The sequence below is a fragment of the Symphodus melops genome (assembly GCF_947650265.1).
Source record: "Symphodus melops genome assembly, chromosome: 5".
NCBI classification, from domain to species: domain Eukaryota; kingdom Metazoa; phylum Chordata; class Actinopteri; order Labriformes; family Labridae; genus Symphodus; species Symphodus melops.
Genome location: NC_136695.1, coordinates 26,354,159 through 26,379,239, shown reverse-complemented (window position 1 = coordinate 26,379,239; position 25,081 = coordinate 26,354,159). Strand labels below are relative to the sequence as shown.

Sequence of the window (25,081 nt, the reverse complement as noted above, 5' to 3'; positions counted from 1 at the left end):
TTTATCTCCAGCTCACTGCACCCAGGCGTTACAGTTAGTTAGAAAGCCTGTGCAGTGGAACTGTGCACCTTCAAGCTTGAATTTCCCTCAGGATCAATAAAGTATCTATCTATCTATCTATCTATCTATCTATCTATCTATCTATCTATCTATCTATCTATCTATCTATCTATCTATCTATCTATCTATCTATCTATCTAACTGATTTACTATCACAGTTAAAAGACCAATACAATCAGCTGTATTTCAGTGGTAAGTCATGTGAGCTCTTTATTTAAGTTTGAAGCTGTATATTTAATCTACAACAATGTTCCCTCCCATGAGGCCAGAAATCATTTGGGGGATGTTGGCCAAAAATAGCACCTGAGGTTTGAGATGTTTTGAATAGTTACTTCCTCTTAAACCAGATGAAAGAAAAAAAACATCTGCGACTTGACTCATACAGTGCATTTCTCTCATGCAGTATGCGTTCCCCCTTTTACTCTTTTACGATAACTTTGTTCCTCTTTATTGACAATGCCCCTTTTAAGCATTTACAAGAAACTGCGTTTTTTGTAACAACTTTAATAGTTAAAGAAAAGGAAATCTAACCGTCATATCGCAGATTGTGCTGCTTGTATGATAACAGGGAGTAAAACATACTTGCATTTCCAGTGTGTGAACAATATAAATCAAGGACCACATATTGATGCCTAAATAATGATTGTTGACCATTTGGATAGTGAGGAAAAAGGGGATTCTTGTTTTGCAAATAAATTTGTTTTTAAGTTAATGTTTTGCCAAAATAGCGATGTTGTCTTTATAATCATGTTTTTGCTTTATAAATGTGATAAGCTCTGCAGAACTTAAATAAATGTAAAGAAGCGATAATGCTTTACATGTCTGGATGTCCGTTTGTTGTACTTGTAAACATTCTGTGAGAAGGCTTGTGCATGAACACAAGCAGTACACAATAAGCACGTGTGCTGAAAGTGAATGTGGATTAAGGCTAAGCTAACAGGATTACAATGTTCCACTTGTGGAGCAGACACTTTAAATAGATCAAGCTGACTCTGTCGGTGCTTTGGGACTGCAGAAGAATCTGCATTTGAAACTGAGAAGTATTTTAACCACATTGGTGCACCTTTGCCAGATCAGGAGGTGAGTGTCTGCAATATTTTGTTAAACGATTTAAACTAGTGATAAAAAGATAATATTGATTGGTTGAGAGTTTGTAAACTGCAGGGAAATTACTGATTATATTTAAACTTTTATATGATTAACTAACAGCTACAAATGTAAAACATCACGTTTCTGATTTTTTGTAGGGGATACCTTGTTATATATTTTTATTCATGGACCATCAGGTTGAGTGTAAACAAGATGTTTACTAGTGCTGAATAAGCAGGTTCCATCCCACGTTGGATGATTCACTGACTTCCAGGCTTTATGTAGGAGGGTGTAAATGATCGTGTTTGCCATTTTCATTTATTTGTGTTGGTGTTTTGTTGTTGTTAGTCTATTAGCACACTTGCTAAATGATTGTTTTGTTGATCTGATCAGAAAAATTATGTGAACTACAGTTGATAATTGCAAATTAGCCAAAACTTCAAACGACTTACAGGAACGCTTTTTTGTCTTTATGCAGAAATGGCTGATGTTTTCAAAGGCCTCAATCTTCTTGAGACCCTCAAAGAGTCCATAGACAACAACAAGTTATCAGATGTCAAAGATGCAGTGGAAGATCTCCTGATCAGTAGGATCAACTTAGCTGTGTTGGGGGACCGTGAGGATGGAAAAGCCACCTTCATAAACTCCCTCAGTGGCCTCAGTCCTGGGGATGAAGGAGCGGCTCCATCTCCATCCCCTGTTGCTCCGGAGGAACTGACAAGCTACCCGAACCCTAAACACCCGGATTTTCGCCTGTGGGATCTACCACCTGTCCCTTCAACCTCTCCTTTTGAACATGAGGGATACATGGAGAGGGTGAAGTTCCTCCGTTACAACGCCGTCTTCATGACATTCACACAGACACCCCGAGCTAACTCTGTGAAGGTGTTCCTGGAGGCCCGTTCTCTGCAGCGACAAACTGTATATTTTGTTCTCCTGGCTTCAGAGAAAGACACAGAAAAAAGCCTTGAAGAAAAGAGAAAAGCCAGTGTGGAGGTGCTGAAATCACAAGGTGTTCCTCAGCCTAAAGTCTACCTGGTAAGACCCTCTACCCTGGAGAAGTCTGACTTCCCTGGCCTGTTGGAGGAGATGGGAAGAGACCTCCCAGAAATCCGAGCCCATGCCCTTCTTTTGGCTCTCCCGACGCTAACCTCCACATTGGTCACTCAGAAAAAGGACGCATTCAAAGCACTTGTGTGGGCAGCTGCATCACTATCTGGTGGGGTGTCAGCTATTCCTGTTCCCTTTGTGGCCTCCATGGTGGACTCAAGTGTGGCAATGCGGATTTTAACAAAAGCACAATTATCTCTGTGTCTTGACAATGAATCAGTCGAGCGTCTGGCCCGACAGCGAGGTATCGAACCCACGCGACTTAAGGGGCTGCGGACTTGTGAACTGTCAGTGGAGGTCACGAAAGGTGAGGTGAAAAGGCGTCTAGCAGCTGCAGAAAAGGACATGGCCACAGTTTCTTCTAAGTTTGTGGAGATGGCAATGCCGAGACACGCCCGTTCTGTCAGCCGCTCCTTTGCTGCCATGCTGCAGGCCCTAAATGGCGCAATTGATGAAATGGCGGCTGATGCTGACAAGATAGTGGCTGCTGCTGTTGGGGAGGAGAAGTGAACTGAACTGTTTTTTTCACTGTTTCCTGTTTATGCATCGTTCATCTCATCTTGAATGTTTTGGTTAAGACAAAGTACAACAATACTTTGAAAATCTTTTGACAAGTGTTTTCTCTTTTAATGAGTGTGAAAGGATGTGGTTAAATCTGTGTACGCTTGCATTCTGCAAAATATATTCCAAGAACTGTAAGCTGCTCTGTGCCTGTTAAAAGACTTGGCCCACCCCGAACAGTCTCTTTCACTATCAGCAGAAACGTGAGATTAGAGGAAGTGAGAGGACGTTCAAACACATGCTTACTACAGAAGCCAAGAAGAACTCAATAATATATAATCGGTTAAACTATAAACAACTGTGCGCTGTCAGCTTGCATGATTGCACATGCAAATTTTTACAAGATTCTGTAAAAACTTCCATTTTTAAATCTCATCTTAGTTGGTGAGGAAGGGCGTAAGCCCTGAACTTCTATAAGTGGATCCTCTGAGGTAAGAATGAGTTTATATTCGTTAAAATATTATATATATATATATATATATATATAATATAATCTAAAATATTTATTGTATTTGAATGCATGATATGAAAGTACTCAATTTTGTCTTAAAACATCATCTCAATCTTCAAGGTGTTTAAATCTAGTTTTGATTCCAAATAAAAATGTTAATGAATTTCCCATATTTTAATAAATCTTTCTAAAACAAATGTTGAAGTCCCATGTACACTTGGAATTTAATGGCGTTGATAACTATTTCCGTGACCAAACTGCCAAATCTATGAAATACATTAACATGTAATTTAAGTCAGTGTATTGAACGTACAGTGTACATCAGAGTATACTCTGGTTGGCACATTATAGGTACAGTATGTGGCAACGCTGGTGAGGTCGACTGAAGTGATTTAAATAAATCGGAGATTTTTATTTTTATTTTAAGCAGCTGTGAACTTGAGAGTGCAGTACAAAATTTAAATCAAAATATCTGTTTTCTTTTGTTTACTTCAACTGAATGATCAATTCTGCTGGCTGTGTAAGAAAAACGTTTTTATTTCTTGCTGTTTGCTTCACTTGAGAATTCATCAATCTTGATATGAGAAAATAAATCCCAAATACTCAGAAAAAGAGGAACAAGAAACACTTGACTAGCAGATTTGCAGTAAAAAAATAAAAGAGCACACTGTGTGTGTGTGTGTGTGGGGGGGGGGGGGGGGGGGGGGGGGGGGTTGGCGGGCTGGTTAGATACATACTACTGAACAAAGTTTACGATCAATATCTTTGATTCATAATACAGACTGAAGTGCTACTTAAAGATGAACGCACAGACATTCGGGTGCTTGGTATTCCTTGCAGTGATAAAAGGTAGGATTGGATTATTCCATTATGATACACATTATAAAATTTACTTTCAAAAAACATTTGAGTATTGTTCAGAGAAAAATACCTGACTTTCAACTTGTCTTTCAACACCACAGAGTTTTCCTCAGAGTCACCCCCCTTCATACTAGAAGAAGGTTCACTGACGGCTATTGAGGGATCCTGCATTGAAATCAAGTGCATTGTAACTCTGCCTATCAGTGATAATCATGCACACTGGTTTTGGATTAAGGATGCAACATACAACGACTCGAAGAAAGAATTTGTGGGCACTGTAATTAACAGCTCAGATAGTAAGATACGTCCTGTAAGTGGAGACTACGCTAACAGGGTGACATATACTGGCTCACCATCTTCAACCTGGAACCAGAACTCACTGTTCAGCATTTTAATCTGCAACCTGAGCAAATCTGACAACGGGGATTATAATTTCAGATTTGTAAGAAATAATTCATTTGAGAGATGGATAACTAAACCAGGTGTAGTCCTAACAGTAAAAGGTAAGTAAAAAGTCTAATGGATATCCTGAAAAAATACAAAACAGCATGAGATAACTTAAAATTGAGGGGCAGGTATGATTATATTACCTAATGTAAATTAAGATTAAACTAATGTCACATAAAAAAACTAGTGTCACAATACTACAGGTAGAGTCTGTAGTATCTGTCACATTTTGATGATTGGGTCACAAGTTGGAATATGTGAAAATAATAAAGACAAAATACACATTAAATGAGTATTCGTTTCCTTGTATCCTCGTCTTACCTGTCCTGTGTGACCTCACCTTGATAACATTTATGCTAAAGTATAGATGTTTCTGAAAAGAGGCGCTAACTGCACCTGTCCTACTGCAGTATATAACTAACTAACTTTATATTTACCTGACCCAACTACAAACAAGCTCTTCAAACTCACTCGCTTTAAAACATTACTTCTTTAGCTTTCTGACTTTTTAGAGTCAGAAGTCAGGGACAATGAGAGAGGGGAATGACATGAGGGAGAGAAGCCAAAAGTTAGAGTTGAACCTGGGCGGCCCGCTTCGTGGACTATAGCCTCTGTACATAATGTAGGATACGCGCCCTAACCACGAGTCCAACCACACCCAAGTCCTGATTACTTTTTCCAAATAAGCAATAAAACTCATTTTTAAGTCAAGAAGTAAGTAGGTCAGCACCGAAGATAATGTTCATGGTTATACTGTTTCATTGCTTACAATTGCTTTTCTGCACATTCAACGTTACATTTATGTATTTCTGTTTGCTTCGTCTCATTTTCTTTCTTTTTTTCCAGACAACCCATGTCCAATCACTTTTGAGAAACCACCTGTTGTAAATGAATCCGGTGTGAGCTTGCTCAGATGCTCCACTTTAAGTTCATGTTCTTCAGACCTCAAAATTGAAGGATTGCCAAAAGGGCCTTTAACAATGGCTTTAGACACAGAGGGAAACCAGAAACATTTCTCTACCAATTTGTCAGTGACCTGGAAGGACGATGGGAAAGAGTTTTCATGTCAAACAGAAGATAACAAGGACACCTATTTGATTCAGAATATCAGCTTGACTGTCAAATGTAAGTTCATGATTGCATTGTTCAGTAGAGTCTACTGTCATCTATTAACCATATAGACTACTATTTACAGTGACTATGTTAAATACAGTTACCGTCTATCTTGAATCCTTCTCTGAAACCAACCTTCACCAAAAATGTAAGAGCCGAGAACTGTTTAAGAGGTTTTTCATAACAGGGGTTAAAAAAAGGTTGGCTCTTTGTGTTGTGTGATCCGCTTCAGCGCCTGGAGCAGAAATAGAACAATAATTTTTATGAGCACATTATGATATTGTTTTAACATTCATCCAAATGGTCCATGTGCGTGTGATGGGTCGGGGACTCTTCTATGAAATAGGGGTAGGAATTGCATGCTAACTCACATCCCTACGAAATACAGTATGTGACCCATGATACAGAAATTCTGTATTGATATATTGCAAGTCAATCATATGTAATATATTTAGAAACGATTATGTTAGATCACATGATAGTTTTTGCTGCTACTGAAATCAAAGTAAACATTACAAATTGTTTTGTATTGGATTTCCTTAAACATCAACCAATGTGTATGCTGCAAGACGATTTCTCCTTACCGTTTTGAATTTGTTGACACAGATGCTCCAAAGGAAATATCAGCTGTAAGTTTGCCGGAGAGAGGCACGGTCAAGGAAGGACAATCTGTTACTCTCACCTGCTTGGCCAAAGGAAATCCAGATCCCACCTTTACCTGGTCTAAAAATGAACTGAAGCATCAAGGGTCAGAATGGACGTTCAGCTCAATAAAAGCCTCAGAAAGTGGAGGTTACCGATGTGAAGCTAATAACACACATGGCATACTTCCATCAGATCCAGTCACAATTGATGTTCAGTGTGAGTACGCCATATGTTCATCGATAAATGACTTTATCTTAATTCGGTTTTGACTCAAATATCAATACAAATGTTTATACATATAAACAATACAGACATACTTGCGCTTGTGTATTTTTATTAGATTGTCATCGTAGATAAACGAAATACATCTTCTGTTTCAGATGCACCTGTAGTTGAGGTGAAGACTTCAAAGACTTCATATCTTTACACTTTTACGAAAAAAGAGAAGATGACTTTAACATGCAATCTCCGACAAAGCAATCCAAAACCTACATCCTATGTTTGGTTCAAAAATAATACCCGTATTGGGCAGCAAGTAAATTATGTTAAATATATGATACCTGATGACGCTGGTTTCTACAAATGCCAAGCCACCAACACAGTTGGTACTGGAACATCAACAGAGCTTCAGATAGTCGTTCGATGTAAGTCTCACAAATCCTTGTACTACATGTATGTCTGCTAACTGTTGACGCCAGAGACAAAAACACCCCAAAACAAATACAATGTTTAACCATAGAAAACACACTTAAACTCTTTACTCTCTTTCAGACAGCCCAAGGAAGACAAACATTTCCATCAGTGAAAAGGATACCAAAGTGAAAGTGGCTCAATCGCTGATATTTACCTGCAGTACTGATGCCTATCCTTCCCCTACAAGCTTCTACTGGTACCGTCAGGACAAAATCAAAGGGACTGACTCCTCACTGTCTAAGTCTTATGAAACTAAAGAAAACAGTCTACGATTGGAGAGTGTACAAAGAACAGATGAAGCATGTTATACGTGTAACGCCTTCAATGACATCGGTGCAGGGGAAAGTAGCAAACCTGTGTGCATACAAGTTCTCTGTAAGTAATTGTGAGGCAGATTTTTATAATTCTCTTTTTTTTTTTTACTTATACTTGTAGAATATACAGTTCCATTTTAGCTCTTTCCTATTTTAAATGTATAAAGTTCCACATTCGGGAAATACTCTTTAAGTTTCTTGATGAAAAGATCTAAACACGCATTAATATAAATGACGAAAGATGCTTGTGGGTTAGCTTAGCCTAGCATGAGACAGCTGGCCAAACGCTGCATCTTGAAAGATCCTAAGTTAACCTTTGTATCTCTATCTCTCTTTGAATTTGTGCAAAACAAAGTGGAAAAGTGACATTTCGCCATTTCAGTTTCTTAAAGAATTGTGTGCTATAATACGTGTTAACAAGTGAAATATAGAAATAATTAATAGCTTACATTATGGTGTAGTTTTGGACCAATCCAGGCTGGTTGTTTCCGTCTTTTTGCTGAGCTAACCTCGTACTGTTTGTGCCCAGACAATGGACATACATAAGATTGATCAGGTGTCATTCTTTTCATCTAACTATTAAAAAGGAAGCACATAAGCTCAAGTTGCAAACTGTTTTTTTAGACAAAAATGAAACTGCTGCTTTAATATCGCAGCATTTCTTTTACAAACAACTAAATCAATGGCTGCTTCCCCTCTGCAGATTCGCCGACCACCCCAATGTTGTCCATGGATGCTGTTGTCATTGAAGGTCAGCTCATCACCATCAGCTGCACTGTCGAAAGCTCCCCTCCGTCACAGCTCACCTTGGTCATGGCTTCCACATCAGACCCTACATCTCCAAAACGGGTTTCCACTCATTCTAACAATCACTGGCGGACCAACAATCTTCAACACAAATTTAATGTCACTTCAGCCGACAAAGGCTTTTACACCTGTGAGGCAGAGAACAGCATCGGATCGAACAAAAGTGAGAAAAAGGAGCTGGTGGTGAAATGTGAGTTATTCAGCATATTATTGTCTTTTTGCTTATGAATCAAATTAAAAAAAACCGTTTCCAAATGTCAACTATCTATGTTCGAATAGACAGTTTGTAATCTACTCCTGCCTGGGGTGTTTGGTTATCTGATGACTTGTGATTCTAATCTTAAAATCATGTTAAAAAAAACAAGACAATACCTAACACAGAGCAGATGATCATGCATTTACAAAACCTGTGTTGATATTTTAACAAGAACTTTGAGTCATTTGTCTTTCTTAATTACATTTGTATTACACCACATTTATTTTAATAAAGTTTTACTTGGAAGATTCTTATTGAACATTCTAACACTTGATCAACCAGGAAAACCAGATGAATTGTTATGGTGGACCAGACAGTGAACCTGATGGTTAACTTTTGGGGACAGAGATAATGGAGTTTAATAAAGATTGAATAGTTTCATTCTTAGTGAGATACCATGTCAATGATGGAAGCTTGTCTTCCAACTATGTAAAGCCTTTGTTTTAAACAGTAAAATAAAAATGACCAGAAAAGCGAACTTGAAGTTATGAAGATGGGTTTCTACTTATAAAGTATTGATTAGATTGGCTCACTTTTTTAAGTAAATAGGAAAATAGGATTCCAACAATGGATGTGTGATAAATGTTTAATAGTTTAAAGTTTTCACATTTTGTTGAGATGAAACATACACAGTATGAGTGACACTATGTTAAGACTTTTTTTTTTTTTTTGCAGATCATCCAAAAGACGTGAACGTAAAAGCTGACCCAGATTTTGTCGTTAATGAAAACAGCTTATTGACACTGCACTGCAATGCCCACTCCCACCCAGAAGTGACTTCTGTCACCTGGATCAAGACTACAGATGGGAAGAGTGAAATCATCAGGGAGAACAAGACCTTTACTGTAAAATCTGTCAGCCTCTCTGATGAGGGACAGTACAGCTGTAAAGCCACTAATGAAATGGGAATCGGAAAATCAAAGCAAGCTACAATCAAAGTCAAATGTGAGTACAATTGAACACTCTTTAATGTTGTACAGGTGATCAAGGAGACAATACAAAACCAGGGGCAACTGCTCCGGGCTCCAGGCCAGAAGCCTGAAGTTGAAAAAAAAAAAAAGTTCACCTGAAAATGTGAGGTGTGCTAAAATTTTAAAATGTGGCTGCACTTTACCATTTCATTTTAACACTACTACGTCCTTAGTCTGTCTACAAACCCCCCAACAATGAGAAAAGTCCATATTCTCTGTTTTTTCCTTGCTCCACTTGTCTGATAATGTGTACTTAAACAGACTGTTTGGAGATGTTGCCTTTGTGACATCACAAAGGGCAGTAACCCCTCCCCCAGGTGGGTGACACCCCCACAGCTAGATGTTTGTTCTGCCTTCTGAGTCTGCCTTTCCACTGTAAATGGTGCAAGAAAAGGCTGAGCCACATCCCATTAAAGATAGGGGGCATGGTCAGACACAGCTCATTTACATTTAAAGCTACAGACACAGAAACAGCCTGTTTTGAGCAGGGCTGAAATAGAGGCATTATTTAGAACAAGAAACTTCACAGACATGTTTTGGGAGCTAAGGGTTTTTCAACCTGGTTGGAAAGGAGGATAATATTATGTGACCTTTAACTTGTGAACATTTAGTCAGAGGAAAGTATCCAACATTTCAATAAATGTATGTTTTTATCTTACTAGAACACTTTGTAAAGTCTCTAAAAATGATGAATGAGCATAACCTTTATCAATTTGCTCACAGCCTTTTGTCTTGAAGCAACTTCAGGGGTATGATTTAATAAAAACACAATAGGCTTGTTCCAGTTATTCCCTTTAGTCCTTTGAATGTTTTAAAAGTAGATAAATTATCTCACTTCCCTTCTTCCTTGATGGCCTGTCTAGATGCTCCAAAACGGACAACGATCATGAAAGGACCAGAGCAGCAGAGCCCGGATGGGAAGAGCTCTGTGATGCTGAGCTGCACCAGTCACAGCTTCCCTGAAGTCACAGACTTCAAATGGTACAAGAAAATCGAGGGCGAGGAAAGGGATGTAAAAGTGTCTGATCATCAGACTTACACCGTGTTTTCAGACAAACCAGGAGTGTACTACTGCATCGCAAAGAATGAAATCAATCAAAAGTCCTCTGAGCCTGTCCAGATGTTTGTTGACCGTGAGTGCATTACAACTTGGCTAATATGTGTACTTTATATTTTCTGACGAGAGACGGTGGTGACGATTTTGTGGAACCAGATTTTTCAAAACACTTTTTTAAAAATGAAATCACAATAGTTTCAAACAAAGCCCCCTTTAGACGTTTCTTCATTCACCTGAAACTCTTTTTTAACCACAGGGGGCTACTTGAAGGTCTTGATCGTCATCTTGCTTCTGATCGTCCTGGTCCTGATAGTTGTTTTCTTTGTCTACAGGTGAAGTATTAAAATGTGCTTTCCACTGAGTCAGTTCCAGAGATAATTTGTCCTGTTTTTCCACCTCTGTCCTTTATGTCTTCAGGCACAAGAAGAGCAAATCTATTCGAAGAGGACATGGAAACACTCAGACCCTCTTTGGTCCTCTGGTAATGATTGATTTGTAAAACATTTCAAACAATAAACAAAAATTTTGACACAAAAAAACCACATCTTTACTTTTGTGTGTGAACGTTTAAACCAATTCAGAGTTTGTGGATTGGCGCCAGAAGAAGGAATCTGATGACTGAAGCGGTCATGGCAGAGCCTTCGAGGAGCAGGGATGACCTCTTGCCAGAGCAGCCGTGCCGCTCCAAAAACCAACGAAGACAGCAGCCTCGTCCAGACAACACGTAATAGACAGCCACACACAATCTCCCACACAGGACAAAGCACACACTGTGACTGTGAGCAGTAAGCTGGAAGCTGCTGCTCATCTGGAGTCAAAGCAGCCATTTAAGATCCTTCAGACAAGAATGACACATTGAGAGTCTGCCCAGTCATTAGTTATAGCCAATTACTGTGAGTATGCTCTTTTTTTTTTTGTTCTCATCGTCATTATTGTTCCACAGACCGGCGTCCAACATCAGCACAGTTTACTGCACTGTGAAGTATCCTGCAAGAAATCAGGTACAGCAAGCGAGCCATTACAAATATCTCTTTACAAATAAATAAAAGCAGCTATGCTTTATGGACTTGCCCTAAAAAAAAAAAACCACAACTTAAGAAGATAATGCAGCAACATTTTAGCCTTTATTAGAAGGACAACCTGTCAATTGTACACAAAAACATGTCATGAGAACATTTTCAGAGTTCAGAAATAGACACGAGCTCCACTTTGGCTTTATGGAGATGTCAAACCAAAAGCTCACTTAAACAGCTGGGCGTACATCAATTATTTAGTTGGGTAAAAAGCAGGAAGAGTGAGTCTGTAAAAACGAACATGGGGAACCATGTGTGTGCAGGTTAACTCATCTAGGCACAAAAAGGATGTTGCAGCCTCTGCTGCATTACTGCTTAGATCTTACATCTTACTCCTCAGATTTGTTTTTGTCCTTTTATTTTTACAATGAAAAACTGAGAAACGAATAACACAATTTTTTGTTGTTATTGTTAATTTAGCTACGTTTAAGGTCCAGTCCACATGTAGGCGAGAGCCTTTTAGTGAAACACACTAGGAACTCGTTTTTGAGCTTGTAACGTCACATTGCATCTCTTTCTCCTTTATTTCATATCATTTTGCGACGCTGTCACTTTTCTTTACGTGACATTAGTGCCGTGGCAGACGTAACCAAACTAGTGCTGGTGTTAACGTTGCTAACTGGACTTTTTACACGTCTACACATCCAGACACAGTTACTCTCCTACTATGTTAATCAGCAAAGACGCATTCATGGACAACTTTGGAAAATAAAATGGTCATTGCAGAGGAATGTTGTTTGCATGTCAAGGACATTGTTTTTGACTTGGCATGCTCATTACAGCTGTAAACGTTTTGCCATTTCATGTGGATGAAGGATGAAGTTTCTGAGAACTTGTTTTTTGAAACGGAGGAGAAAAACCTCAGTTTAAAAAAACACCTGTGCAGTCTTTCTCACCCGTATTTCCCCTTCCGAGTAAAACCGTTGATCTAAAATTAATAAAAATAGTTTTTAATTTGAGCAGAGTTATTGAATAATTTTTAATATTTAAGATTAAATAGCATAGCCCTCATGGTGTTTGACTTAAAACCCCCTAAAGTCCAAAAGTTTTCATCTTAGAAGCACAAGGTACAAATATGTCGAACAAGACAGTAACTTGTGTCCAAAAGAAAGAAAAAAAAAATACATACAAAATAATCTAAATGTTCTCCACACTACCGATCAAACATCTACACTTGCCTCAGTATGTGTCTATGTGTTCTTTCAGCAGGCGGATGTGTCGTTCAATGATCAAGCTTGCTGTGATGTAACTCTGTCTTCAGTGCTTGTCAGAACACTAACCATTTAGCGCTCAGTATTGTGGAGCAATGAATCACCGGACGACCACTCAGCTTTCATTTAAGGCATGAATGAACTGATTCAGTTGCTACTGTACATTCACTGATGTCTTCTGTCTGCATCTGCTCAGGGTCCTTCTGGAGCGATGCCAGCCAAACAGAAAGCTGGACACACACAGGACGAATCTCTCAACTACTCTTCTTTACACTTTGGAAAGAAGCAAAAGTAACAACCTACTGTTTGTTTTTTCACGTTACACCAAAACAAACAAAGGTTTAACTACATTTCATATTGAACTCTATAATTGTTTGTTTTAGGAACGAATTGCCAAAAGCAGAAGTTGATGTTGTGTATGCTGTGGTGTCCAAAAAAAAGCCACCAGTAAAAGTAAGACGCCTGTAAATATCTGTCTCTTCACGTGCCATGTTTAGATTCTTACATTATAGCACTGAATAATGTTGGTTCCTTTCTCCTTAAAGGAAAAAAGGGACAAAGTTTACACATAAATAGAGAAGGAATCAAGTATATTCTCTGTAAATGTCTCTCTGAGTCTGTTACAATGAATCCTGTACTGTTGTTGGAACCGTGTTTACATCGACGGTCCTGCGTATAAATCTGTTTCAGTCAAGGACTAGAGAAACAAAGAAAAACATACTCACTGCTTATTTGGATGTCACGCAAGCATTTTTAGATAATAATCATTTCATGTCAATTCATGTGCAACGTGAAACTTAAGAGCTAACTAAAGAGCGCTAACTTTAGCCCGCTAACACAACAATGTGAACCACAAGCAACGATTTTGTCCACTGCTTGAGCTTATTGGTGCTTAATTAAGGTGTGTTTAATTTGATAATTCTTTTATGTAAACACGAGGGGAGAGGGGATTTGGTCTTGTGTCGCTGGAGGAGAGCGGAGACTTCAGAATAGCGATCAACCATCAGTTTGTTTTGGTGTCATGCTGGTGCTCAATGGTGACATCTGCTGGATCAAGAAGTCGCCCATTCGTCGTTTTATTCTATACCATGCTGTTGGTTAGACCAGAGCTACTTTGTTTCTCTGCTTTTTCTTCTCCATGTTAATATTAACGTTGCTCAATCCATAAGTAATCTTCCCTCTCTGTCATGTTTGTAGACTGAACAAGAGAAGCTCCATGACTACGAGAATATACGGACAGCAAATGGGGCCAAATCTCAGAATCCACCAAACTATGACTCAGACACCAGTGAGGATGAAGTCGAGCTCAATTATTCCCAAGTGAGTTTCAAGGCAAAGTCTGGACATCAGCGAGCCGTCAGCGACTCCAGCAGCTCTGATGAAGAAGACACCCAGTACTCGGATGTCAAATTCTGAGTTTAAATGTTCTCATCCTATCTTCCCTGGAGAAATGCCTTTTTTTTTCTCAGCCATAAAAACACATTTAGAATCAATGGTTTCTTAAGTAAGGCTGTGTCTCTGTTCTTGAAATGTTTTGTTCCTTTAATATTATTTGTAAGCGTACATTGTAATCTTTTTGTTGTGCTTTATATGCGTGTGTGTGTGTGTGTGTGTGTGTGTAACAGGTAGCAAACAGAGGGAAGAAAACTGATCAGTGAGCTTAACTAAATAATTAAGAATCATAATTTTAATATCTATTTACTCAAAATCTTGATTTATGGAGTTTTAATGTTGACACGATGTTACGCTGTGTAGCAGTTGGCTGGTTTCTGAATTATGCAGATGCTTTTAGCATATTGATCGCACCAATAAGCCAAGCGATTCATGGTTGCACTCTCCACATATAAAGCTAAATGTTGATTAAAACGGGGTGATAAATGGTTCATCATTTCTCTCAGGCAGTAAACCACATTAAAGAACTTACTGCGGGCCGTGAGTTTAGAGCGAACAAGTTGAAGGTTCGTCCAAAGCGTACCGATAGGATTATTATCTATGTAATGAGCTAACTATCACTTGTGTTTTTTAAATCCGTTTTTTTTGTTAGTCTTCACAGTTTGTTTTTTTCAGTCAAGATAAAGGACGAACAGGAAATCAGTTAGCAAAAGTTAAAATCCAAACTGAAAGCCACAGGTGAGTGGCACCAGTCACTGAGAATAAAAGTCGCCTGCGGTGCAGCTGCTACCTCCGACGCTGCAAACTCAAAGGGGTCAAAGGACGAGGTGAAGTCCTGCATCTTTTTGAAGCCCAGAATCCCTTTTCTTCAGAACTCTATTTCACTGACCTTTTCTATCAGACCCTCAGTGTCATTCTCTTGTCCCAAATTACCGTCAGACACAGTCTGTTCTTCCTTTGCGTCTCCTTCGTTGTTTTCTTTGGAGTGCGGACGGATCTCTGCGTACTCTGTCGTCTTGGAGACCAGGCCTCTGATCTCCCCTTCTTCAAGCTGATCCTCTAAGTTGGTCTCGAGTTTATCAAAGTCCACATCGGCGTAGAGAAGAGGGTTCTCCTTAACCACTCCTTCCTCCATGATGGCGTTATTGATATAAACCACATCCACCTGTAAAGAGTTGGTCTGCAGGCAAACAAAGATTGACTTTAGTAATGTAATGGACACGTCTGCTTCAGAAGCCAGGTGAGCAGGAGAGCAATGTTACCATAAAAAACATAAAAGTAAAGACTGGAAATAAACTCACCTCGTTATGACCCATTAAGTTAGACGTTTCCATGTATCTCTTGTTCGATAAAAGCCTGTCTTTTCTTTTCCTACAACCAACAGAAAGAAATACAGTCATGCTGTATACATACAAGTGTTAAGCAGGCTTCTTACAGTTACCATGGTTACCCTCTGAAATTGACCCCTCGCCAGGTCATAGTAAACATTTAGGCCACACCCCTTCCATTATGAAACATGTTTGACGATACTGTATGTACTGTAGAGCGGTGGCCGCTTCTTTTCAGCCACGTTTTATATTCTTCACCTGACCACCAAGAAAATCACCAGTGGGACACACACCAAAAGCATTCCAACTGCTCCCACTGCAGAGCCGATCAAAAGAGAAAAAGTATGGAAACCTGTAAAGTCCACAGTAAACACAAGAGTCAGCCAAAAATCAGAAAAAGAAGGGGGAAAAACGATATTCACAAACACAGCATCCTGCACATTTACCTAGCTCCACTTCACTGGAGGACACGTTGAATGCAAACCTATCAGAGCCCAGAGAGTTGATGCTGATGCAGTAGAGAGATGGCAAGTCTTCGCTGACGTGGTACAGGGTGATGAGGCTCGTCATCCCCTGGCTCCCCAGGGGAACTTGTTTGATGGGGACCTCAGCAGAGTGATTGACAGGCATTCCTGCTAATTCCCAAAGCAGGGAGGGGAGGGGGTTCCCCTGGCTCTCGCAGGAACACCGAATCTGGGATAAAACCTTGACGCAGCGAGAAGAGGGCAGGATCTCTGGAGCAACTGAGACAGACGAAGAAATAGGCGATTTATATAAATCTGCTCAAACTTCTCTGGAAGTATAAATGTGTACAATTAGAAGAAGTTATTAATTAAGCTCACACGTGACATCAATGCTGGCATGCTCTGATTTTTCAGCTCCGTGGGCATTTCGAGCTTCACAATAATACTGATCCTCCGAGAGTTTGGTCACGTTGAAGGTGAAGTCTTGCTCTGAGCCCACCAACTCTTTTCTTCTCCCAGACACTCTGAACCAGGTGTAGTTAAGCACTGCTGGATTTGCAGTGCTTGTGCAGGTCAGAGTTACAGGGTTGCCATCCATTACTGCACCTGAGGGGTCAATTGAAAGTGAGGTGTTCTTCGGGGGATCTGGCAAAAAAAACAAAAAATAAAAGAAAGATGTTTTTGTTAGTCCTGCTTTCAAGGTACTTGCATCCATGTTGGGAATACATGATCATATCCTGCCTTCATTTCAAACACATGGGGATGAAGTCAAGTTACCTTATGAGGTTTTAAAGTTTAGCAACACATCATCATGCTTTCCCAATAATGTGTACCTTATTCTATACTGGAAGCAAATGCAAAGAAATCAGTTCAAAATACGTTCAGGTTTTTTTTTTAAAGATTCATTTTAATCTTGAAATGCTGTTTCAACCTTCATCCACACCAAACAAAACATCTACACACTGATGAAGACGCTGGCAGACGTGAAAACAACCGAGCTCAGTCATGATGGACCTCTGACATAGAAGGCTTAAGAAGTTGTCACGCTATGCGACAAAGCATCACTGTCCTCAGTGTAAACACCCAACAGTTGCCTGGGACTGAGTTTTGGCATCAGATCATGTTTGTCTATAAAGTGGGGACATTTCCAGAATATAAGAACACTGTAAACATACAGTTGTGTTGTTTGTTGTTGGTGTAAAACAATGTCTTTAGTGTGTGTTAAATGAACTTACAATGAATATCCAGCTGTACTCCTGCTGAAGTTTCCTCTCCCAGATCATTTTTTGCTGAGCAGCTGTAGCTTCGACTATGGCTTGTGTCGACACCCTTCATAACCAAGGTGGATCCCGGCTCCTCATCCTGCTCATCGTCTCTGTGCCAGGTGTAGTTTGTCACAGGTGGGTTTGCACGACTGATACAGGTCATAGTAACAGAGCTGCCCTCCAGTAATGGACCAGTGGGGTTGACGATTACCACGGTTTCCTTGGGAGCAACTTGACACGGAAGTAAAAGTGTGGGTTCAGTCCATGTAGCTATACAATGTTTTTCATTTGTGTTTCTGTTGGACACTGACTTACATTGTACATCTATCTGAACGATGGATGAGTTCTGGGTTCCCACTTTGTTGCTGACTTTGCAGTAAAATTGGCTGTCGACTTCTGAGACTGTAGTTGAAAGCATTTTCTTTGAGCCCACTGCCGTCACCTGATCCCCATCCACTTTGTACCAGGTGTAGCTGTCTGCATCTGGGTTAGCACTGGTGTTACAGGTCAGAGTCACTGAGCTGCCCTCTTGTACAGGATCAGAGAAACTGACTGAGGTGTTATCTGGAGGGTCTGGAAGACAATTTTGAAATTCAGTTTGTGACGTACCTGGATAAAGAGATCTTTTGACGACTTAGGGACAGCTTCCAAACAAACATTGATATGGTATTACTTTAAAAAGTTCCAACATCATTCTGAAATATGGAATCGATGCGGAAGTGAAAACTGCAGATACTCAAATGTCCACTTGAGGCTCATTTAAAAAGCCCCCTAAAAAGATTTCGCATTTGGTCCGATGTTAAAATGCCCATTTTTAGAGAAGACATTTTTTGTCGATTCTTTGCCTTCAGCATCTACATATCCAATAAAATTCACCAGCGACTTGCTCATTTGGTCCTTCTCCCAGGCATTACATTTTAAGGGTGTATTCTGAGCTTTTTCTCTTAAATCAGTTTAAAAGAGTTGGAGTAATACAGCTCAAAAAAAGTGAATATTAAGTCACAGCCAGGAGAGGATTACCTTTGTAAAAAGATTTGAAAGAAGGACAAACAGTTAGACCGGCTCTGTCTCAAGGGTCAAATTTAACCTTTCAGCATCCAGTCCACGTATTGACATGCTAAAGCTAATTTGAACGGTTTAAGGATATTTGCCAATCCATTTCTTGACCGTGCAGGGAAACTTCCTAGAATCTTGAGGCTACCAGGTCATAGGTAAGAGACTGATACAGATTACACAAAGACATATAAGATAATCTTTAACATGTTAAGTAATGAGCTTTAAGGGTGCTGGAAGGTGGATTCTTTTGTATTTCGACGGAGGCAGGCGAGCGGTTACCTTGTTTACACTCTTTGTGCTGAGCTAAATCAAGCTAACCAGAACATGGCTATTTGCAAAAATGCAAAGAAGTGTATTCACCATGATTTTTCACTTTCACTTCAAGATGGATTAAATGGCAACATATAAACACACACTAATGTGAAACAAGCAACAGTTGCAAATAGCCATTTAATAAAGAGTTAAACGGTTAATAAAGATTTTTTTTCAATCAATCATGGGGGGAGCCATGCCACCCCTAGAAATCATCCAAAAGTACAATTAACACAACAACTGGAAATCTCAAAGAAGCCAAAAACAAACTTACAAAGAACTTGGAGGGTCAAACTTTGTTCATACTGAAGGTCACTGTTGCCAGCTTGTCGGGTGTAGAGTACGGTGCAGAAGAACTTCTTTCCATTTTGGAGGTAAGAAGCGGTGAAGTTGATGACAGAGGTCACAATATTACCTTCCTGGTGCTCCTCAATGTCTCCTACAAGGGGAGCCCAAGTCAGGGCTGGAGGAACAGCAAAACAAGGAGCGAGAGCTGAGCAGTTGAGCCTCACTTGACTCCCTTCTTCTACCTCCAGCCTGGATGGAGTTATGGTGGGTTTGGGCATTGAATCTGAGGAGTAAAAACAATGAGGTTATGGTTAGAGAGATAGTGAAGAACGCTGCACGTTTCAGAGCAGCAGGACGTAAAACAAACCTTGAGCCGTAATAAGGACACTTGTTTGAAAGTTGAACTTCAAATCGTTGTCACACTGCAGCCTGAAGTAATAGTTGTCGTAGTGGTTGGATGGCAGGTTGCTGAAGATGGTGGTGCAGTCCTTCTCCCGCAGGATCCCCGTCAGGTTTCCCTGCAGGATGTTTAAGCCTGTGTTCACTCCAGTGAGGCCGGAATCAAACACCTGTGTTCGACTCCAGCTGCCCCTCTTCCAGATGGCTTTACAAGAATCATCCAGGTATTGATCCCAACCGGAGGGCAAGCTGAACGTGCAGGGGACGGTCACACAGGATCCACTCAGTCCGTCTACTGCCTGAGGCATGAAGGCATCCCACTTCTGGGATAAGCTACCTGAGGTGTGAAACCAACGACAAACATGAAGATATTCCTCCACAGGTCCTGTGAGTGTTTCATTTGATCAGGGTCTGTTCTTTAACTTTAACACAAACTTTTTACGCCTTCACAACATTGCAAAAATCAGATCTTTCAAAACGAGGCAGAAAATCTGAATGCCGTTTATGTCAGATGTCTGGTCACAAGATTCTGTTTCTTCTGCAAGTCTTTCAACAAACATTTCAATGTTGAACAGCTCACCTTGAAGTAGACAGCATATGAGCAAAATCGTTAAAGTAGCTGTCATTCTTTACTGTGAGGTTGATGATCCTGAAGAGAGGAACAGGACACACAAAGACACAAACTGTTGTTTCAAGAAAATCCCGGGAAACGTTGTTGATTTACAATCAAAGGTTTCTGATTCCTTTCTGTATATTAAAGCACACAAGCATTGATAAAAGTATTTTTAATCAATATTAGCATGAAAGCATTATCTTTATGCCTTTAATAAAGTTAGTAATCTTAAGTTAGAGTTTTAGTTAGATTAGTGTTGTAGTCAAGACCACACGAACTGAGAGCGAGACAAACCTGAGACCAGAGTGCTCCAAGGCCAAGACATTTAGGGATAGAGGTCGAGTCAAGACCAAGAGTATAAATATGTAAATGTAAATTCTGTCATGCGTCCAGTCTGAGACCGAGACAAGTCCGAGTCAAAATGCTTTCGATTCCAAGACGAGACCTTTAAAAAGACCAATTTCAAATTCTACAACACTAGATCAGATGTTTGTCGCCATTCACACAGGTACAGGACAGTAAAGGTACACTGGAAAGTTCTGTGCATGTCTCCAAGAGTCAGCTTTAAAAATAGGAAAAGTTGAAAAGTAGAAGAGCAATGAAGAGAGCAGAAAAAAAAATGGAATCAAAAAAAGTACAAAGGAAATATAAACTGCACAAAACAATGATCCAAAAACGTATAAAAGGAGACACTACAGTAAAATAAAAAAAGTATGTTTTCTTGGCCTGACAACATTTTGAACATCAATAACCTTCCTTGTATTAAACTGAAAAAAGTCGCAGAATAAAAATGTGCAAAGACTAAAATTTAAAGGAAACCACCAAACTGTCACACAGAAAATGTCAAAGACAAAGAAGGTAACGGATACTGAGTAAACAGCAAAGTTTGTTTGCATTCAGTTATTCGCTCTAGTCTAATTTAATTGTTTAATTTAAATCGGATAAGATTCATGGCAACCTCCCTCCTTACACTCATCAATGCTCTGCATGTTCTTGTTGTAACACAATAAATGCCTTGAAGTTTTACTATCAGAGCCCTTAGTCCTTTAAGTCCAGGGTCCAACACAAGTCAGAACACATCACTAGATCAGTCTAACAAGTGTTAATCCCAGTACTGGCTTACAGAAACAGCGATGGTCAGAGGATGGACACGCTAACAATCACTGGTTTCATTTATATTAATCACAGTTATGACTTTGTCAGCAAAAAAGAAGATTGCAGACACAACCACAGAACGAATACACAAAAAAGCATGGGTGCAAAATAATGAAATTCAGCGAGGGATAAGTTAGTAAAGACTAAAAAGGCATTAAATAAAAAGGTGAAGCAGCATCAATCTTTCCAGAAGTTTGAGAATGACCTCCTACCTTACAGCGAACAATGATGCTCAGCATGCAGCGTCTTTGTTTTCTGTTGGAACAAAAGCACATTGGACATTTAAAGCACAGCCCCTGTTTTTAGTTTGAAGTGCAGAATTACTGATATCCAGTCAGAAATGATTCAACTGCTAACAAAGCAAATTCACGTTTTACCAGCATTGAAAGGTCAGTGGTTGTAATCCAATTACTGAGTCATGTCAGAGTGGCGGTGAGTTCGGGTGCCACCCTCAGCTGTTGGACGATCTGTCTGGGGAGTGGCACGACACGCAAGAACAGAGACGTGATTCTCTCTGTGTGAACTACACAAATGTAAATCACGTTTCAGTGAGGAGGAGGAGACGAGCATCTTAGATGAGCCAGTTAATAAACGTGTGTTTTATGATGTCAGTGGACTATCTGTGAAAACAACAGTGTCACAAAAATGCAAACGTTCACACATAAACACACCAGCACACCAGAAGTCACTGACATGAACAGGACATGGTGCGTTGGAAGTGAACACAATGGTTGTACAGCGGGAGGAAAACAATGGCAAAGCGACTACTTCAACATGCAAGTAATCTTATTAAAATGATCTGCTTACTTAAATGGACGGGTGAGAGCAGTTCAGTGACAAGGTGAAGGTACGATTATTCAACTCGCACCATTAATCATAAAAATGGCAGTGGACATGTTTCGTTAATTATCTGTGGCACTTGAATGCATCAAGCAGAAAATGTTTGAAAACACTCTTTGAGGTCACTTTAAAAGTCTGTTAATAAAAGACTAATATGCAGAGAACACCTAAAAGTCGTCTGAAAGCAAAATGACATGAAAAAAATGATGTCAACAAAATGCTGCACAGACAGGTCGTGTGTGCTGTGCTTAACATTTGTAATTACGAGGTCAATCTTAAAGGTCACAGGGTTAAATATTAAAGTCCCTGCAGAGGACTGAGGAGATCTTAATCAGATAAGTTCATCCTTCATTGATCCCCAGCAGGGAAATTTAATTCAAGTTTTGCAGAAGTCAATGTAGCAACCAGTAAGGTGCTTTAATCTGCTCCGTTGTGAAGTGTCAAGAATACTTTGTTTTTAAAGTAACACATAATGTTGAAAGAAAAAAAAAAAGAGAAAAATAAAATACTTTTTGATTAAAAATTTAATATTGCATTCCACACAGTGTATGCCTTCATTCATTTGCATATCAAACCAACCATTATAAATTATTTCATGAAATAACATTTCTGATATGATAAAAATGAGAGTGGAAACAGGTGACAATGTAGAGCAACCAAATAATTACCCAGAGCTCTGTGAGCGTCTCATACAGGATGGTAATCACTGTACTCAGTGCTTGACTTCATTATATATAACAAGTGTCGCTGCTATTGTGTCCATCCCACTTTGTTGTGTGCAGGGATTAAAGCGAGCATCTTTTGAAGAAACTATGAATTAATCCTGAATTGGGGGGAAACCAAGTCGACCTCATGGCGAATTTCAACATATCTGTGGTTGTAAAGGTCAGCAGGATGAAAGTCAAGTTGTTGTTAAATGGACATGACAGCTTTAGGAGCATTTTGAGAGCTAACAAGAAATACCCAGTTATTTCAATGTTGGCCTAAAAGGTGTGATAGCACGTTGAATGGCTTTTGTGTTATAAAGCCCTGCATCGTAAAAGTGACTTAAAACTCCTTTAAGGACAATACTCAAGTCTGCAGATCATGTAAAAAAAAGCAATCAATACCATTTTGCAACAACGCTGATTATTTCTAGTTATTTTTAAGGACACTAACTGCAAGCTGCAGGAACAGACTTTTTTTTACATTAACCATTGCAGAGATTGACTGCTGAGTTATAGTTGGACCCTTAAAGAAAGGCAGGATGAGGTTTTTAAGAACATTACTCACGGATCAGCAGAGACATAAAAGGAGCCACTCTGAGGTCTCCAGCGTCCATGAAAGTTTCTTTCACAGGAGCTTTAACTTACAGTTCAAAGTAAGAACATCCCATGGTGCTTTAAGGTACCTAAAGAGGAAATACTCTTTAAGTGAAGGCCATCTTCACTATGCATTATATCATATTGTTTTTTCTCTAATCATTTCTTAAAAGTAATAATCCTGGTATATATGTTACAGATGGTAATGGAGGAGCTCTATGAAATATTGAACATTTTGTAATAAATCAACATTTTACTGAGCTTGTGAATTTTGCCAGACAAAAAAATTAAGTCTCCTTTACTCAGACAAGAGGAAGTGCTGCTGCTGTGATTAAGTAATACACACAGATATTAATACTTATAAGTTGCTTTTTGAGGTAAATAGTTGTTTAAATCCTAGACAAAGACTGTTAGCTTTATCATTAGGTAAATATAGAGTGATACAAAGTGAAGAGCACCAGTGATGTAGCCTACTGTAGCCTGTCCAAAGGATTACTAATACACTTCCTGTTGTAAATCAAAATATCTTTAATAAGTTACTACGTGTTGTTATTCTGAAAAGTATTTAGATACACGGTTTATATAAAATCTATTCGAGGTACCTGTAAAAGAAGGTAAGTACAGTACTTGAGTTAATGTGCTTAGTTACCTTACACCACAGAGTTGAAAACACGCCAAAAGGAAGCTATTGATAGTTTATCTTGTATATTAAACGTCAGTCGGGTGGGTTTAAACGGACTAGTGCAGCCGTGGTTTATTTCACGCTGTTTTTGTTGACACTCAGATGTAACACCTGTTGTGAGGACGTCTACACACACACACACCGTCTTTCTAGAAGCTCTTATTTACTCTGGTGACAGGTCAGGCTACTTAAACGTGTCCACCTGGAAACTATCATGTCACGAGCAATCCTTCAACTGTAATTCACCTGAGAGTCACAAACTAAGTGCTGCCATGATATATCCTCCAAACATTAAGCGAGCAATGCCCGGTAATGTTTGCTACGACATTTAAAGCTTATTTACCGAGGGCAGACGGAGTCTTCCAGCGGGCGTCACGGTGGAGACGAGAAGACGGATCTGATTGGCACATCGACATCAACAGAAATGAAAAATTACACCTCTATGCTACAGGATTGATGTGAAGGAGCTGTCTGACTGTAAAAAAAAATAGCCCTGCGATTTGCAGGCAACGTTGTGACACTCTTCTGCTCCCTTTGATTTGTTTTGTCCCGCCGGATAGACACTGATGAAAACATCAATCCAATTATCAAATAGACGAACTTTAATCCCTGCACAGTGAGCTGTAGTGAAGTCCACACCAGTCAGGCTTTACATCATAATGACATTAACATGCTGTAATGGCGGACTCTGACCAGCAGGGGGAGGTCAGACTCAGAGTGAATGAAACCTCCCAGTAACAGGCATCCAGTGAATCTCTCCTCTCCACTGAAGCGTCCCTCTCTTCAGTAACACGATCCTCTGCTGTGTTTGAGTCCCAGGAACCAGTCACCTCCGTGTCTCCTGCACAAAACCCACGTTCCTGAGTTCAGGTAGAGAATGAGTCCCTGAGGTGTTTTCTCAGTCACGCTTGCCCCTTACATGGGGTGAAAAAAAAAAAAAAAGTCTCAGTCGCCTTTCCTCAAGCATTAAACAGTCACACAAGCCGGAGGTCAATATCGACTGTGCTCGTCTGTTGCTGTGACGATGACATCCATCCAGATCCGCATGGATACTGCGTTGGAAGCCACCAGAAAGAAAAGACGGTCGTATGTCTTCACACAGAACGTAAGACTGGGCCGAGGAGACTGTAAAGAAGAGACAGACAGTACAAACATGTGATGCCATGATGGGTTTTTTTCCCTCATCCTAAAATAAAGAAATACAAGTGAATAAATTCCTTTACTTACGTTAAAAGGTACAAGTACATTGATTAACTTACATACAATA

At 39.6% G+C, this 25,081-nt stretch overlaps 4 protein-coding genes across 6 annotated transcripts in view; 2 read left to right on the top strand and 2 right to left on the bottom strand.

The window, feature by feature from the left end:
- The first annotated feature begins 1,038 nt into the window (after positions 1-1,038).
- Positions 1,039-2,913, top strand: irgq2 (immunity-related GTPase family, q2). Its single transcript, XM_079344447.1, has 2 exons — positions 1,039-1,140; positions 1,628-2,913. The coding sequence occupies exon 2, from the start codon at positions 1,630-1,632 to the stop codon at positions 2,767-2,769; it is 1,140 nt and encodes a 379-aa protein (XP_079200573.1). The 5' UTR covers positions 1,039-1,140; positions 1,628-1,629; the 3' UTR covers positions 2,770-2,913.
- Positions 2,914-2,946: 33 nt separating this feature from the next.
- On the top strand, positions 2,947-14,136 carry LOC306823757 (B-cell receptor CD22). Its single transcript, XM_079343573.1, has 17 exons — positions 2,947-3,251; positions 4,053-4,120; positions 4,234-4,635; positions 5,426-5,704; positions 6,299-6,553; positions 6,718-6,981; positions 7,109-7,405; positions 8,048-8,341; positions 9,083-9,352; positions 10,242-10,511; positions 10,692-10,767; positions 10,853-10,916; positions 11,017-11,159; positions 11,379-11,436; positions 12,916-13,010; positions 13,103-13,172; positions 13,917-14,136. Exons 2-17 carry the CDS (start codon positions 4,072-4,074, stop codon positions 14,133-14,135), a joined length of 3,105 nt encoding a protein of 1,034 aa, XP_079199699.1. The 5' UTR covers positions 2,947-3,251; positions 4,053-4,071; the 3' UTR covers position 14,136.
- A 7-nt stretch (positions 14,137-14,143) lies between these two features.
- LOC306823758 (myelin-associated glycoprotein-like) lies at positions 14,144-24,247 on the bottom strand. 2 transcript variants are annotated; one of them, XM_079343574.1, is made up of 13 exons: positions 24,158-24,247; positions 21,369-21,462; positions 21,204-21,246; positions 19,804-19,872; positions 19,192-19,560; positions 18,811-19,107; positions 17,484-17,741; positions 17,139-17,399; positions 16,282-16,548; positions 15,886-16,182; positions 15,698-15,791; positions 15,413-15,482; positions 14,144-15,291 (listed from the first exon to the last, which is right to left on the bottom strand). In XM_079343574.1, exons 4-13 carry the CDS (start codon positions 19,847-19,849, stop codon positions 14,980-14,982), a joined length of 2,271 nt encoding a protein of 756 aa, XP_079199700.1. In that variant the 5' UTR covers positions 19,850-19,872; positions 21,204-21,246; positions 21,369-21,462; positions 24,158-24,247; the 3' UTR covers positions 14,144-14,979. The 2 variants fall into 2 exon arrangements, with proteins under 2 accessions (XP_079199700.1, XP_079199701.1); XM_079343575.1 differs by lacking the exons at positions 21,204-21,246; positions 21,369-21,462; positions 24,158-24,247 and adding an exon at positions 20,131-20,234.
- Positions 22,338-25,081, bottom strand: part of phldb3 (pleckstrin homology-like domain, family B, member 3) — a 27,966-nt gene continuing 25,222 nt past the window's right edge. For both annotated transcript variants that reach the window (XM_079343576.1, XM_079343577.1), the window contains one exon: positions 22,338-24,939. In XM_079343576.1, coding sequence (XP_079199702.1) covers positions 24,805-24,939 — 135 coding nt within the window. In that variant the 3' untranslated portion in view covers positions 22,338-24,804. The remainder of the gene's footprint in view (positions 24,940-25,081) is intronic.

Bases quoted from the DNA above. Each gene is read 5' to 3' on its own strand.
- LOC306823757 (XM_079343573.1), top strand. From the start codon at position 4,072: ATGAACGCACAGACATTCGGGTGCTTGGTATTCCTTGCAGTGATAAAA. The intron at 6,554-6,717 runs GTGAGTACGCCA...CTTCTGTTTCAG, and splicing joins AGTCACAATTGATGTTCAGT to ATGCACCTGTAGTTGAGGTG. The intron at 10,768-10,852 runs GTGAAGTATTAA...TTATGTCTTCAG, and splicing joins GTTGTTTTCTTTGTCTACAG to GCACAAGAAGAGCAAATCTA.
- LOC306823758 (XM_079343574.1), bottom strand. From the start codon at position 19,849: ATGACAGCTACTTTAACGATTTTGCTCATATGCTGTCTACTTCAAG. The intron at 15,483-15,697 runs GTGAAGAATATA...TGTTGGTTGTAG, and splicing joins GTGATTTTCTTGGTGGTCAG to GAAAAGAAAAGACAGGCTTT. The intron at 15,292-15,412 runs GTGAGTTTATTT...GTTTGCCTGCAG, and splicing joins ACTTAATGGGTCATAACGAG to ACCAACTCTTTACAGGTGGA.
- irgq2 (XM_079344447.1), top strand. From the start codon at position 1,630: ATGGCTGATGTTTTCAAAGGCCTCAATCTTCTTGAGACCCTCAAAGAG.